General features: G+C 37.2%; 1 protein-coding gene, 1 long non-coding RNA gene and 1 pseudogene across 2 annotated transcripts in view; 1 reads left to right on the top strand and 2 right to left on the bottom strand.

Moving 5' to 3' along the window:
* Window positions 1–281, bottom strand: part of LOC117394588 (cubilin-like) — a 108396-nt gene extending 108115 nt beyond the window's left edge. Inside the window, 1 exon segment of the mRNA XM_059020105.1 lies at window positions 163–281. Coding sequence (XP_058876088.1) covers window positions 163–281 — 119 coding nt within the window.
* Window positions 1–2911, top strand: part of LOC131729857 (uncharacterized) — a 23418-nt gene extending 20507 nt beyond the window's left edge. The window contains exons 4-5 of the long non-coding RNA XR_009323762.1: window positions 212–321; window positions 2649–2911. This is a non-coding gene — a long non-coding RNA (uncharacterized LOC131729857). The remainder of the gene's footprint in view (window positions 1–211; window positions 322–2648) is intronic.
* On the bottom strand, window positions 2238–16847 carry LOC117435464 (tRNA (cytosine(38)-C(5))-methyltransferase-like; annotated as a pseudogene).

Raw genomic sequence — 16847 nt, 5'->3', positions numbered from 1 at the left:
ACATGCAAGTAGGTATATAAAGGATATAAAAGGACAAATCCTGAGGTGTTCAAATACATTCGCACACTACTGTATACAGTAGAGCTGAACCTCCAAACCTACAAACTATAATCTTGTGGTATATTTTTTGCTGTTGTTGAATATACATGTTAAAGTACTTACTGGTCATTTGTAATGTCTCTTTTCTTTTTGCCTTGTGCATGATCTTCAGATTCACAATTTAATCCTGAAAATATTAGAAATACAACAAGCAGCCAGGGGAGCTGGCCTGTGTACAGCATAGTGACTGCTAACCCTCACACACTGCTCATGAGGACAAAGGTATCAAAATGGAAAACTAACTAAAAAATGTTGGACACTTTAACCCGGGATGATGCACTTTGCACTTCTAAGGTAGAATAGATAACAGCTGCTCCAAGGTTAAGAATTAGAAAAACACAATCTTTGAATGCAATTTAGTTTTATTTAAGTAGTATTTAACTAGAACAACACAATATGTATGACTGCAGGTATATAGGAAATACTTTCTACATACATAATATATATATATAAAAAAAAAGTTAAGTGTGTGTGTGCGTGTATATATATATATATATATATATATATATATATATATATATATATATATATATATATACACACACATACATACATACATACATACATACATACAGAGTGCCCTCCATAAGTATTGGGACATTGAAGTCAAAATTGCTATTTTTGCTGTACACTCAAGCAATATGAAAATACGATTAAAAGTTGAATATGAGGCAAAGATACAGAATGTCACCTTTTATTTCTGGCTGTTTCAACACATATATGTTTTACCAACTAAGAATAACAGCACTTTCAGAGTTCCATCCCCCCATTTTATGTGAGCATAAGTATTGGGACATTTGACTCACAGGTGTTTCCTTTTGCACTGATTGTTCACACATAAAAGAGCTGTGAATGTGTAGTCTCAGTTCTATCCTTTGCTTTTGCCTTTGGAGTCTGCGTTTGGTGTCAGTAGGCATAATCCAACATGAAGACTAGGGAGCTGTCTATGAAAGAAAAGCAAGTGATTTGGATGCTAAAAGAAAAGAGGAACTCAATTAGAACCATAGCACAAAAGTCGGGCATAGCCAAATCCACAATTTGGAATGTCCTGAAAAAGAAAGAAACCACTGGTGTCTTCAGCAATCGGCAACGACCAGGTCGGTCAAGGAAATCAACAGCAGTTGATGACAGAAAAATGACCAGAGCTGTGAAAAACAACCCTAAAATAAGTGTCAGTGAAATCACCAACAACCTCCAGAATGCTGGGGTGAAAGTGTCACAATCTACTGTTCGCAGAAGACTTCGGCAGCAGAATTACAAAGGCTACACTGCAAGAAGCAAACCTCTGATCAGCACCAAAAACAGAAAGGACAGATTAGAATTTGCTAAAAACTACAAAGCCAGTAGAGTTTTGGAACAGAGTTTTATGGACAGATGAGATGAAGATTAACCTTTATCAAAGTGATGGGAAGGCAAAAGTGTGGAGAAAAAAAGGAACTGCAGATGATCCAAAGCATACCACCTCATCTGTGAAGCATGGTGGAGGTAGTGTCATGGCATGGGCATGCATGGCTGCCTCTGGAACAGGCTCACTCATCTTTATTGATGATGTAACGAATGATGGCAGCAGCAGAATGACTTCAGAAGTGTACAGAAGCGTCTTGGCTACCAATGTACAAGAAAATGCCACCAGACTCATTGGGCGTCGCTTCACAATGCAACAGGACAATGACCCAAAACACACTGCCAACGCAACCAAGGAGTTCATCAGGGGAAAAAAGTGGAACGTTTTAGACTGGCCAAGTCAATCTCCTGATTTAAATCCGATTGAACATGCATTTCACTTGCTGAAGAGGAGACTGAAGTCAGAAACTCCCCAAAACAAGCAACAGCTGAAAATGGCTGCAGTAAAGGCTTGGCAAAGCATCTCAAAGGACGATACCAAAAGTTTGGTGAGGTCAATGGCTCGCAGACTCACTGCTGTTATTGCATGCGAGGGATTTGCGACTAAATATTAGCTTTTATACTTCTTAGATTTGCTTTAAGTTGAATTGTCCCAATACTTATGCTCACATAAAATGGGGGCATGGAACTCTGAAAGTGCTGTTATTCTTAGTTGGTAAAACATATATGTGTTGAAACAGTCAGAAATAAAAGGTGACATTCTGTATCTTTCTGTACAAGGAGTGATGTATTGACCCCCTGTGACAGAAATACAATGAGTTCTGGTGATAAATCTTCCTCCCGACCTGTGAGGGCGCTAAAGAACGGGAGGAGAAGTATCTGGAAGGGCTGGCCTGACAGTTCGTTTCCGGGACCGGAAAGTGGGTCAGCCTGGAAGGAAGCGAGACTCTGTTGTAAGACCGTATTGATTTGACAGGTAAACAAGGGGCAGCTGCAAGTAATAAGGCAGCTGCAACCGTTTACCTAGATATCATGCGGGATTACATATAGGGGCCAGGGTAACGCTGTTCTTTTCCTTCGTTTGGGTTAAGCCAAGGACCGAGAAGGACGTAATCCCTGTATTACTCTGCAAAGAGTTGTGTGTGTGTGGGTTTGTGTTTGTTCGTCTCTGTAAACTAACTGTCTGTGTCTTTTGAAATCACTAGACAGCTAAACGCACATCCGGAGCTGTCGCCTTGGGCCAGCACAAGCCGGATCACCACTTCACGAACTGTCACGGAATAAAGTATATTCACGCACCACCATCACGACTGCACGCACCCGAGACGGGTGACCGTGTTTTTGTTTCCTTTATCAGGACTGCAACCTGTGTTCTTCAGCCCCGAGCTTTACACATCGTTGTGTATTGCCGGGGCTTATTATTTGTGGTCACTAGACCAGGACGGAAAATAAAAGCTTATTTTCTGGATTACAGTTGTCTGCCCGTCATTCCTGCACCGCATCACTGCTACACCTGTTCCCCCTACCACCCACTTTGCCACACCCCCCCAAAAAATAATCATTCAGTGGAAACGTTCATATTAGAATTGGGGTTACAAGTTTTAGGGAGGTGTAAAAAATCATCGAGTAAGAAAACTGTGTACTTCTCTACAAAATTTTTTACCCAATTCAGCTGATTATGGTAAAAAGTTGAAACTAATAATACAGTATGCTTAGTCATTTAGTACAGCAGCAGCACAAATCAGCAGGGGCAGTGCTTTTTGGAAATTGAATCAGACCAATTGTGTCTATGGAAAATTTAGAATATACATTAGATTACTATGTTTGTTAAAATACAGTAAGAAACATCAAGCAAAGTCTACAAATATTTCTAGACATTAATTAACGTAGCCTATTTTAAGATAAGGCAATGTATTTATATATTTAAATGGCTGAAATTAAGACAAACACAGTATTTCTCAATTGAAACTAAGCAATACAATATAAATGTAATATTTAACACATGTACAATGGAATGGAATGTTCATTCCCCTCAGTCTCTCTCAATGGAATCTTTATTATAGCTCTGTTACCACTTTAACAATGTAAAACCTTGGCACCCCCTTACAGTGGATGCTTAATTATGTACCATACATAACACACAACTACACTTTTATATATAATGAAGTACAGTCAGTTTGAGTGACAGTTATGAGAACAGTCAGTTGTTGCAAAGTTGTTCCTTTTTGGTTTCATAATAAATGAGTTAAGTAGGATACTTGTTTATAATGGGAGTGTACAGAAATGTAATTGCACATATCACAACTAGTTCCCTGTACCATATTGTGCCATTGGTACACTACAAAACATAATGACAAGTGATGCATTTAAAATTCTTTATTACAAAATATAAAAATGTGGAAAATAAGTCTTTTCTTGTCCCTTTATTTTTTTTATGTGGGTGAATTACATAATTCACCTCAGCATGTAAGCAGTTACCCAACCCTGCATTTAAACATTTAAATCCAGTTTACCTTCATTGCAAGGACTATTCCTTCTGATGGAATACTGGGAAGCAGCCGTTAACCAAATATGAACAATCAGTCTGTTGCTTATAGCTGCTCCTGACCAATTGTAAATGTCATGCCACATTTAGTCCCATCCGGATGAAGACAAAATGTACTCTACAATTTAAATGTCTCTTTGCAGCTATTCCACCATCAGTTTAATAAGTCGAGCTACAACACAGGCATTTAGACTGTTTCCTAGAAGTCGATAACGTTGCTTCAAAGTTGTTTTCTCAGGGAAACCTAAAAAAGAACACAGAACTAAAATGAATCAAATGCAGATGAAGTGGTCTCTGTTTACTAGTCTGTTAACATGATCTAGTATAATATCCAATGACTTGCTAGTAGGACTTCTAGCTGATCCTCATTAGACTAAAGCATCATGAAATCTGGTAATGTGATCACTTTTGGATCTTGGACTGCCGGTTAAACTATTTGACGGCAGCATACACTTGCAAACCCTGATTAATTCGTTGTATCAGATTTCAAGAGAAATGCTGCCCTTAGCCCTATTTTACATAGTAACAGACAACATGGTCTGTGCCATGAGAAGACAGTAATGACTTGACACCCCATGTAAAGGTGCAACCCATTCAATGAAAATAACACAGAAAAAGAGATTGCAACATGACTTCTATTGCTGGTCAATTATTGTTTGCAAAGATAGATAAATGTACATTTACTAGTATTTTAATTAATTGACTGCACTCCCTTTTCTGTCATAATTCTTCCTTGGACAATAACAAAAACACCATGACCTTTATGGACATGCCTTTGAGTGTAAATAGCAGCCTCACTATCTTCAAACATGACACTTAGAACAGCTTGGAAAAAAAATGGGCATCCTAAATGCTTTTTTGTTACCTTTGGCCAGAATAGCACATGTCTAGGTTATCAACATTTTAATGAATAAAGTAATACTGAAAGAGGTAATACACATTCATAAAATGGGAGGTTCAACGTAAAGGAAGCATCAAGGGGTCTATTTTATGATAATGTTGTCAGTGAGCCTCTTTGCACAGCATTTCATAGCACAGCATTTAATGTTTATAATGAAAACAGCAAGATTACTATGGTTAAAAAGAGTTGTGTGTAGATCCATCTGGTGTCGTTTAGATCTTCAAAATTAGATCCCTTGATCTATTTGTCAAGTTTTTGTTTTTGTTTTGTTTTTTTTCTAACATGCATTACTAAACTGTTGTTACGGTACCAGCTGCATTCAGTGTAATTGTGTAATAAACATATACAGCACATACAAGGCTGCACGACCCTCCACTATATCATGTCACTGGGGATTATGCATTTCCCAGTTACTAAAACCCATTAACAGCTCTGCCTCCGATTTAAATCAGCAGGACAAGACTTTGTCTATGTTTACTGCCATCAACAACATGGAAAATAATACACTTTTAATTCTGACCTTAAGAATCAAGGTGTGTGTCGTAGTAAGTATTGACCAGCATTACATGTCAAGTAATGCATTTAGTATACAGTATACATAATAAGACTGCACTGAAGACTGCTTATAGCAAAGGAGAGAGAGCATCTTAAACAATACTTACAAAACTCTGGGGGAAGTCCATGAAGATTGGCTATTTCTCTAGGAGTAAAGTACCGTAATTTTAACATCAACAACTGGTTCAATTTGTCTTCATCTGATAAAGTATGAAGGGATTTGAATGCTGTCTCGAGCTGTGAACAAACAATAATGTTATGAAACCAGCAGCTTGCTACAGACAAACAGTTTCCCAGGGGAACAAGTCAAAATAAAATTGTAGGACTGAACCTGATCATGTATAAAGACAGTATAGAAAAGATCCTCAGCCTAGCCTGGCATCTGTAAATGTGATGATCACGAAACATCATGCTCCTAGTTTATAGAGGCAGAATGAATAGTAAGCACAGTACCGGGGAGCGTGTGAAAATCAGAATGTGTTAAATATTTCTAGCACAATTTCAGATGAGAATGATGTTCTCCAATGTGTAATGCTCCCTAGTGTGTATTTGATGGTAAATTTGACCCTCTTGAAAATGTTATTGCTGCAGCAATATCAGTGGTAACAGATTGGACCCACTTCGAAAGGACATTCATTCTACCAGACTTTGTACTAAGTCATCATGGTAACAGATGACAGACAGAGGACACAGTAATGACTATATGGACATGCATTAGTGACCATAAAACAAAATCTAGATCCAAGCTTTTTAAAAATCGACATTTACCCCTTGTATAATTGTGTTATATTTCCTACATTTTCAACTTCTTTAGTCATTATTAAAAGTGATAAATGTAGAACAAGACACTGTACCTGGATATCCAAAGAAGACTGCAAGACTGAGCCAGTCCCTTCAACATAGTGTCCATACCTGAAAAAAAAATAGTGGCAGCCCATTGAGAATAACTACTGTACACAGTGATCATAGGGTCAGAAGAATATTTTAAATAATGTTGATGCTCAAGGGATTGGACATGTTTGGAATGCGTTTTACTCTTTACATATAATGCATAACATATTTTAACATGCCTCGAATATAGCTGTGTAAATACAGTGCTCCCCCTTTATAAGGCTGTAGTGGGAAGCCATAGTTAAGAGACCGTCCTATTTGTGCCACCTTATAATGAGACTACTCGTGTTAGTGTAATGGAATTATGGGGCAAATGGGAGCCATGACTGTACCGCCTTATAACCTGCTCTGCAGTATAAAGGGCCGCCTTATAAAGGGGGAGCACTGTACCAAGGAACTTGCATAGCACTTAATTTGTAAGAAGTATTTCAATGCTATTTTCTTACCCTTTAGTGAAACACACTGATCTCCTGCATGTTGGTTGAACAATGTCCATTAGTATTGCATAACGCAATAGGGTCTTTGGTAGGAGCAGATACTGGCTTAAATTCTGCAGATCCACCTCTAGAAAATCTTGGAGCATCCGGACAGATACATCACTGTCCTGATTCTGCTTCCTCTCCAAATCTTCAGCAGTTTCCAGCTTGAAAATGACAGCTTCATTTTCCAGAGTCCTACTGCTGGGCTCAGCACCATCATCTGGCTTACTTGTTTTCATTCCATTAATGCAAGCTGACAGTTCCTTATGTGCACAGTCAGAAACTTTACTGGCATTTGAATCTACAGAGTCAGAATTTGGGAAAACTTCCAGAATCTGCATAAAACAAGAAAAGACACAAGAGAGGATTGAAATATCTCTTGAAATAAGAATGATTAGATGAGGACAGTGTGGCACGTTGTGGTGGTGGTGGGTCTACTGCTAGATAAATCTGGAATTTTTCACACAATCTAGTAAGATCCTTTTCTTCATAAACAATGTCTTTATGTAGTTGGGAAATGTCTTAAATGAATGAACCCACTGAATCTACTGAGATAGGAAATTACATGAAAGGAATAAAGAAAAACTAGCACTTCTCCCTATGTGAAACAAATGCATCATGTACTCAGGATATCCACCCAGTACAATGCCAGCAGCAACTACAAAAGATGCACAATTAGTCAGAAACTATATGTAGCAGAAAGAACAAAAGCAATTGAAAGTCCCTTTAAGGTTTCAATAATAACATGTTTTGAATGATGGGATTATTTAACATTATATAACTGCTTTTCTTTCCTAGTATTGAAAAATATATATATTTATGAGATTATTAAAAATACAAAAAACTCGCCTGGTTAGTTGTTTCAAACGAGAATAGTCCAGGTTGTAATTTAGCAACAAGGAAATAACGCAGTCTTGAATTTGGAATCCCCAGCTGTTAAACAAACAAACAGAAATACCAGTTGAAATGTATATAATGGATATGTATGAAGGACTGATCCACAACAGTAGACAAACAGTGGGAAGAAACAGAATGGATTTTCCTAATGAGGTGGTCACATTTTTCATTCAACATGATTTAAATTTACAGTACTTACACAGGTAGGAGACAACAGAAACTCTTGATATCTGTATCCACACTCTTCTAAGGTTCCTACCAATGAATACCTAAAGAAAAATAAAAGAAAAACTGGTGTAAGGGAACATGTATTAGTACTGAGTTTAAAACAAGAGGTTGAAGTGAAATAGCTATTTTTAATTTAAAAAAAACAACAATAATGAGTCTATCCTAAACATGAACCAACCACATGTTGTGACAACCATAATATTGATTTCAAATGCATACATTCCTGGGCGTTTATTACCTGGCAGATGATGTTTCAAATCCTTTGACATTTTCCAGAAGAATGAACTTAGGAAGCTTGTCAAGCCTTTGGAGACAGATGCACAATTGTTAAAAATGCAGTTCTTAGTTTTATTTTTAAAATTACTCCTCGCTTCCCAGAGATCTTGATGAAAGCCTACTGGCCTGTTTCTTTTAAATTAAAAAGCGTGCATTTTGTTCATTTCTCTGCATAACAACGGTGAATTTTGAATAGAACCCAGTTATTTGTAAATTCAAATAATTAAAAATCTACACACCTGGGAAGGATGTTGAGGATATACAGAAAACTCTTTGTTCTCGGGTCTGAGACATCTCCTTGTAAACCGATTCTGTTGAGGAAGCAGTAGAGGATGTTGTGTTGAATTAAAAGAGGATATGGACCAGCGTCTATGAAATAGAATAATTTAACTACACAGCTGGAAGTAAGCAAATAACTGCATGTGAGTATTTAAAATGAACACTGAGAATTAACTACTGCAAGCACAAAATTTGAATATAATCGTCAATGCAAGAGCAGCAAAAACGCTATGGCAGGCACAGTTGGTTGCAGAGTTCGGGTCAATTCAATTTTTTCAATTCCAATTCCATTTCTAATCCCAATTCCCTTTTCAAATTTATATTCCACTCATTTCACAACAAAGGTTTTATTAGGCAAACAATTACTATATATAACTTAATGAACTTGTCAGACTATGCCGTAAAACTGAATAGGAATTGGAATTGTATAAAAGGGAACTGGGACTGGAAATTGAATTGGAATTGAAAAAATGGAATTGACCCCAACTCTGGTTGGTGGCTCGCATGACTTGCTCAGATGACTGCCTAATTAAAATCTTTTAGGTAAAACAAGAACTATATAGTGGGGTCTAAATCTAAATCTGGTGGCATATTTGGCAGTTACAGTAGATCAATTAGGCAAATGGAACTTTTATGCTGTCTAGCTAATCTATGGTATTCATTGTAAATGCCTCTAATGTCTAGGAATAAATTAGTGTATTGCCAGAGATACAATAGCATGTGACAATATTTTCCCATCAGATTACAGTATTGCACCTATTTTAAACAATTACAAAAATACAATATTATAACTACACCCACTAATATTTCTTTCTTAGACTGTCATACCACTTTCGAAAACACTGTGCTGCCATAGTTTTTTATTTAGCAAACAAAGTTGTTCATACTGTACCTGGTAAATGGCTGACATGGTGGACTCATCAAAATCATGTCAAATGCTAGTTTGTTAAAATCATTCAGTGTCACACCCTGAAATAGATTATACATAAATTAGATGTTGTTAGGACATTTCAAAATACAAATATACAGAAAGGCATTTTGCAATAAGTTCAAGCCTATCGTTCGTGGTTTTTAACTATTCATTAAATTAAATGCACTGACAACTTCTTTATTTTTATATAGCACCTTTCACAAAAATTTGCCACAAAGCGCGGAACAAGAGAAAATGAAATTAAATAAAAACATATTTTTTAAGAAGAAATACAAAAATGAAAATACAATAGAAACAGGTAATAAATACATCAGTATAAATAAGTAAGTAAATAAGTTAATAATTAAAGAGCAGTAAAAACAAGTATATAATTTACGGGACTGTGAACTCTCACAGATGGTGGCAGTCAGGCCATTCCACAGTTTAGGGGCTCTGTAAGAGAATGCTCTGCCATCTGCATTTTTTTTCTGTATCCTTGGAATGTTAAGCAAGGCTGCACTATGTGATCTAAGAGGCCAACTAGGAGACTATGGAGTCAGGAGTTCTTTTAGGTATAGGGGACCACGGTCATGGAGAGCTTTATATGTCAGGAGCAGGACCTTAAAATCAATCCTGAAATGAAAAGGAAGCCAGTGCAAATCTGCCAAAACAGGGGTGAAATGTTCATATCTCTTGGTTCTTGTTAAAACTCTGGCCGCAGGGGCTCCCGAGTGTCGCATCCGGTAAAGGCACTCCGCGTGGACTGCAGGATGCACCATATAGTGTGGACGTTGCCGTTCGAGTCCAGGCTATTCCACTGCCGACCGTGGACGGGAGCTCCCAGGGGGTGGCGCACAATTGGCCGAGCGCTGCCCGGGGGGTGGGGCTTAGGTCGGCCAGGGTGTCCTTGGCTAACTGCACACCAGCGACCCCTGTGGTCTGGCCGGGCGCCTGCAGGCTTGCCTGTAAGCTGCCCAGAGCTGCGTTGTCCTCCGACGCTGTAGCGCTGAGGTGGCTGCATGGTGGGCCTGCAGTGTGAAAAAGAAGCGGTCAGCTGATGGCACACGTTTCGGAGGATGAGTGTGTCCGTCTTGGTCTCTTCCGAGTCAGCGCGGGAGTGGTAGCGGTGGGCTGAGCCTAAAAATAACTGGCTATTCCAAATTGGGAGAAAATGATAAAACAATTGCCGACTACTAAATTTAAAAAAAAAAAAAAAAACTCTGACCACAGCATTTTCTACAAGTTGTAATCGGGAAAATAGCAGGGCTAGAAATACCAGAGAACAGTACATTACAGTCATCTATCCTTGATGTTATAAAAGCACGTATTAGTCTCTCCGCATCAGACAGAGAGAAAAAACATCTAAGTTTAGCAATATTTCGTAAATGAAAAAAGGATCTTAGTGATATTCCTGATATGTTCCTCAAAGGAAAGATCTTAATCAAAAATAAGGCCTACATTTCTCATTTCAGACTTCCAATTAGAGGGGAAGCCACTAAGAGCTAGGTCAGATAAGTTTATGTTACTTCAGCAATTTAAGGGTCCCAAAAGCATCATCTCAGTTTTTTATCAGAATTTAGCATTAAAAAAAATTGACATCCATTTTTTGATGTCAGCCAGGCAACTAGTCAGTGCACCTACAGCTAAGTTGTCCCCTGGTTTAAATGACAAATATAGCTGAGTGCCATCGGCGTAGCAATGGAAGTCTACCTCATAACTTTGAGCAATATCCCCCAAGGTGCGATGTATCTTTCAACACACTCATAACTTTGAGCACTCAGTGATAAGATCACAAGTTTACCAAAAAGAAATACAGCAACAAAATGTGAAAAACATTTAGACAAGAAGTCTTTATCTTTTAAGTCTATAAGAATAGATCACATTTATAAATTACAAATCTAAACTGGAGCAGCAGAGGGCATTACTGGGTTAGGATGTTAGAAACTGAAATATAACAGACCAACAACACAAAAACTGAACTGGGTCTTAATAAAGATTACACTTTAATCTGCTGGTTTACTTTTATTTAAGTTATACACCCCCAACAAACTTTACAGTTCTTATCTTCTAAAGAAATCAAAGGTACATGCCTTGTACTGTACATGACACCAGAGAAATTGAAAATCACTGAAAAAACAGTGTTACCATCTGCTGACAAAGCAGCCAACCTTTAGACAACAGTAAAAAAATAAAAAATCACCAAGTTATTCATTTTCAAAATCACCAAGTTATTCATTTTCTTTAACCACACAGTTAAAAGGGATTTTGGTTACTAGTTGTAAATGGGGGAGAAAATACTGTTAATCTAGGAAATCTAGGGCATTGTCCTGATAATTCAAACTGTAATGTTGCTTCACACCTACCCTTGAAATATGGTACCTCTATACTTATAAAAACTACAAAAAATAAACCAGAGAGCTACAATGCTAATGTTTTTTGGAATTGTATGCAGTATCATAAATAACTGCAACCTGTATCAGATACCTGAATCATATTTTTTTGTTTTACAACAAGCGTTGACATACCTAGCAAGTATTTTTTTTTCATATTGTCCCGAGTGAATATTTTTCTTATCGGATCTCATTTTGGAATCTATCCTGCATTCATTCAAATCCAATTACAGAATGACTGGGCGAACTGCACTTAGCATTGTTAATCAACACATTCAATTAATTTAAAAAAAAAAAAAAAAAAAAAAACTACCTGTAGTTTTAAATATACTTTCTTTTCCACAATTTTGTATATAAACAGAATAATCATAAATGTTCATAGAGTGCTGTGGTTATTTCACTCATGACAACCCCTTTGGTTGATTGTGTAAGAGATCAGGTTACGGTTTCGATGTATTGTACTTGTAAATATGCATCATTTTGCATACACAGATTCTAGAAGACTGATTAACAGACAAGCCTTTTGAAACTAAGTTATTTGTTTTAGTTATCAACACTGCAGGTTCACATTCAGAGTGGCTCTGTAAGATGAGCATGTTAAAACCCTTCTGATGGCATTTCCTCCTCTTGACCACTCACCTCAATTGTTTTGGGCCACAAACGTGTCTGCAGTTGTGTTTGCAGTTGTGTTCACATCAACAGCAGCAACAACTTCAGCAGGAATGCAGCTCCCTGTAAAGAGAGAGGAACAAACCTATTAGGACTTACTAGTACATAACACTCCCCAGCGTAATAGCTTTAGTGATGGGGGGTTGCACAGGTTACGCTGAACTGGAGGGGGATAGGCATATTTAGAGAAGTGGTTTCGCTAGGGGTGCTTAAGTTACGTCTTGAGTAGCAAACCATTTCTGAAGGTGCTTGAAACAGGTTATTTAGTAGTATTCACATACAGGGTCATTCCACGCCAACTCAACCAGAAAAGGGACATTCCGTTGCCCGTCCGTCTCAGATTTTCCTAGAAAAATTCACCTGGGGGTTTTCTGACACGCTGAGTTCAGAAATGATAGCCATTATATTTTTTAAAATGTCCCTTTCGACCTGTGACCTTGCAAAGGTCAACCTAAAGTGAGAAAGGGACCTTGACCAGAAAAATCACCCTGGGTGCAATTTAGATGCTACCATTATGAGTAGCACCTCGTTCTAATCGTATTGAATAGGGCTTTTCAGAACAAAATACTAGGAGCACGCTACTCACTGCTATCAAATTGCCAGACGAGGGGTAACTGGTTTTATTCAAACTTCCTAAAATGTAAGTATTGCTGTAAGAACCTTAGGAACCAGTCTTCCAAATTCTGTGAAAAACTTTTGGCTTCAAGTCCCACCACTGGTCATTAAACCCCCTTGAAATTAGAATTTTTGCTATTTGTACCAAGTTTAGGCTGTAATAACTTGCGTGGGGGACTCCAAAAAAAATCACCCAAAGATATGTTTGGCTAGATGTTGATGAGATCTACAAGCATCAAGTGAAATATTATGGGATCCGGGTTTTTTTGAAATTGCATTTGTCATGCATTCAAGCATTGCTTGTGGCCACTTTGAGGCTGAAGTGCCACATAGTTCTATCCAAACTAGCTATTTCTTCAACTTTGCATTCTCTGAGGATTGATCTAGAGGAAAAGTAACAGTATGTGCTTCCACTGGCAATAGCTTGGATTTGAGGGGTTATGAACTTGCATGGGACTTGGGACTTATTTGTTATGATGACATTGAAACTACCAAAACCTTACTTAGTTGGGTTTTTAAAAACTAAATTCACAGTTTTTCTTAAAAAAAATCTTCCCCGTTTACAGCAATATTTAAATACACCTGTCTCTGTCATCAAAGACCTCCTAAACCAAAGACTTTCAGTTGTGTCTGAAATTGACTGAGTGGCTAGCATGAGAATGCAGCAAGTGTCTTTTTCACAAATGGTTGGTCAGTCAATCAATTATCCCCCTAGGTAGGCACCACAACTTTAAAAAAAAAAAAAAACTTTACTATCACTTTTTGGTTTTTAAAATCCAACTCCGTAAGGTTTTGGTAGTTTCAAATGTGTCATCATAACAACGAACACCCAAGTCCCATATGCAAGTTCATAACCCCTCAGCTCCAAGCTAGTGCCAGTGGAAGCCCACATTGTTACTTTTTCCTCTAGATCAATCCTCAGAGAATGCACAATTGAAGAAATAGCCAGTTCGTTCAGGACTATGTGTTACTTTAACCTCACCAAAGTGGCCATAAGCAATGCTCGAATGCATGATATACAACTTCAAAAAGCTGCCAAAAATAAAAAAATCCTTGGATACCAACATATTTTGTTGATGCTTGTAGATCTCATTAACATCAAACCAAACATATCTTTGGGTGATTTTTTTTGGAGTCCCCCACGCAAGTTATTACAGCCTAAACTTGGTACAAATAGCAAAAATTCAAAATTCAAGGGGGTTTAATGACCAGTGTTGGGACTTGAAACCAAAAGTTTTTCAAAGAATTTACTCATAATAGTAGCATCTAAATTGCACCCAGGGTGATTTTTTTGGTCAAGGTCCCTTTCTCACTTTAGGTTGACCTCTGCAAGGTCATAGGTCGAAGAGGAAATTTTTAAAAAACATAATGGCTATCATTTCTGAACTCAGCATGACTGAAAACCCCCAGGTGAATTTTTCTAGGACAACCTGAGACGGACAGGCAACAGCACTGGTTGAGTTGGCATGGAATGACCCCACAGCAAAAAAAACATGTGACATCTCTAGAAAGACTAGGGCTGCTCAGCTGATCCAGCATGCTGCAGTTAACTCCAGTTAATCGTCAACACACACAGTCACAAAGCAAGAAATGCAGTTAAACATTCTGAACCTGGGCACACCCTTACACAGTACCTTGGAGAGATGCAGCAGAGCATGTTAAGGTATACACTGACACCTGGTGTAAAATCACAAAAAGGAAACCTGCTTTTAACATAGGTTACAAAAAAAATCTCTAACATTCACAAAACACAAGGTCCATGATAAACCTTTTTGATTGGTGTATAAGAATTTCATACAAGCACACATACAAAGACTGTCAAATGCTACGTAGTAAGGGAGAATACACTTATTTTTTTTTTACAACTATTGTATAGTAAATGTGATGCACCCTGTATAATATTCCTGGATGTTTATTATGTTAGTAATGGCAATGCTTACCATATGGAGATCCTTACATTTTCATCAAATTAATTTCCCTATGCTATTATTTTTCCCCATCCTCTGTGACAATTTCACATACTATTAGCAACAAGAATGATACAGTGCAGGGAGCAGATTTTAGATTCTTCTATACAGTACTTAGGCATTTTTAACTGAGTGCTCCTCTTACACTAAAATACGTTATAATTTTGAATTCACAGCCTACTGACATACTTTTCAGTTTGGGTAAAATCTTTCTCTTGCCGTTAATCTTATATTGATCTAATGCAATGGTCCAGGATTTGTTGATTGGACCAGTACAACTGTAAAAGTAAAAAACAGATACAACTGCAGTCAGACTTATTTTAAACAGGAAAGCCAACTTAGACAGAACAAAGGCATACCAAAAAGTATTCAACCCCCAAAGTTGTCAAAGTGCCTAGTGGTATGACTCAAAGTCCAAAATCTCTGACTCCTACCAACTTAAAGAATGAACAGAATGGCACGCATCGAGCAACACTTTCAGAGCTTTAGTCAAAACAATTAGCAAGAACCGCCAGCCAAACAATACTCCCAATGTTTAAAACTAGGTCACAGACAGACACTGATGCAGTTTTTTTTTTTTTTTTTCACTTCACTACTGATTCTGTAGTAATGAGTTGAAGTCTCAGCATAACACTTACTGCAGGAAAAATTACACTGTTTGTACAATATGTGCGTTCGGTAGAAATCCGGGATTTAAAAAGCATTACAGAATGTATTACTTTGTGCAAATATCGCTTTATTCTGAACATAAATAATACAAACAGCTTTGATACTATATGTTACTCATTTACATTCAAGACCTCACCTAATAAACCAGTGTTTCTTAAGTATTGTATGAATGTGTATTTTAACATTGAGTTTTAACCCATAATGTATTTATGCAAGAGAAAAAGTAATGCTAAGTGATAACGTCATCATAAAACGAAAGTTTTTTGGGGAGGAAAAGACAGCTACTGAATACGTTAAAGATGTTTGTATAATAATAATAATAATAATAATAATAATAATAATAATAATAATAATAATAATAATGATGATGTTTTGTATGCAATTTTCGGAAAGGGTAGTGTTTTGATACCCAGAGATATTTTTTAGATCTACCGCTGCTAGTACTACAAATATACTGAGGTACCATATCAGTTTTTACCCTGAAATAATACGTTTTTGACCTTGATAAATACACATTTCTCGCATTTAATCAAATTTAGTATCACGCTCCTAAAACTATTAAAAATGACAGAATGCCCCTGCAATTAACCCTATAGTTATAGCCTGACTGTTTTCACTAGACTCGAGCAACAACGCACATGAGCTCCTTTTGTTTGTTAATATTTATAATGCATAGCGGTAAAGTATTTATTTTACCTTTTAATGCGTAATGCATTCCGCCAATCCCACTGTATAACTCTAAAACGCGAAGCTTTCCCATGTTCCAAGACCATGTAAACAGAAACACGTGTGTGCAGGATGCTTGCTCTTCCTCTTCCACCTGCCCTGTATGTAGCAGGGAAAAGTTCCGCTTTCTTTCAGTTCCGGCCTCTCTAACAGCTATGTGGGTAAATTCAGAACAATTCACAACAATAGTTATTTTATCATTTATCATCATGTTATCATCGGCGTAATATATTTTAGATTGGGTGTAACAAAGATATGTTGTGCTAGAATATATGTAGGATATAGTATATTTTGCCAAAACATAGTCAATTACATCATAAAATATACTACAATATACTACAAAACATAAGATGTCTCCATATGCTAGAACATAAATAAAAGCTCTAAATTAAGAATGATTCTGCCTA

This window comes from Acipenser ruthenus, chromosome 3 (genome assembly GCF_902713425.1).
Source record: "Acipenser ruthenus chromosome 3, fAciRut3.2 maternal haplotype, whole genome shotgun sequence".
Lineage (NCBI taxonomy): Eukaryota > Metazoa > Chordata > Actinopteri > Acipenseriformes > Acipenseridae > Acipenser > Acipenser ruthenus.
The sequence above is the reverse complement of the archived record's forward strand: the minus strand, read 5'-3'. Positions and strand labels throughout refer to the sequence as shown.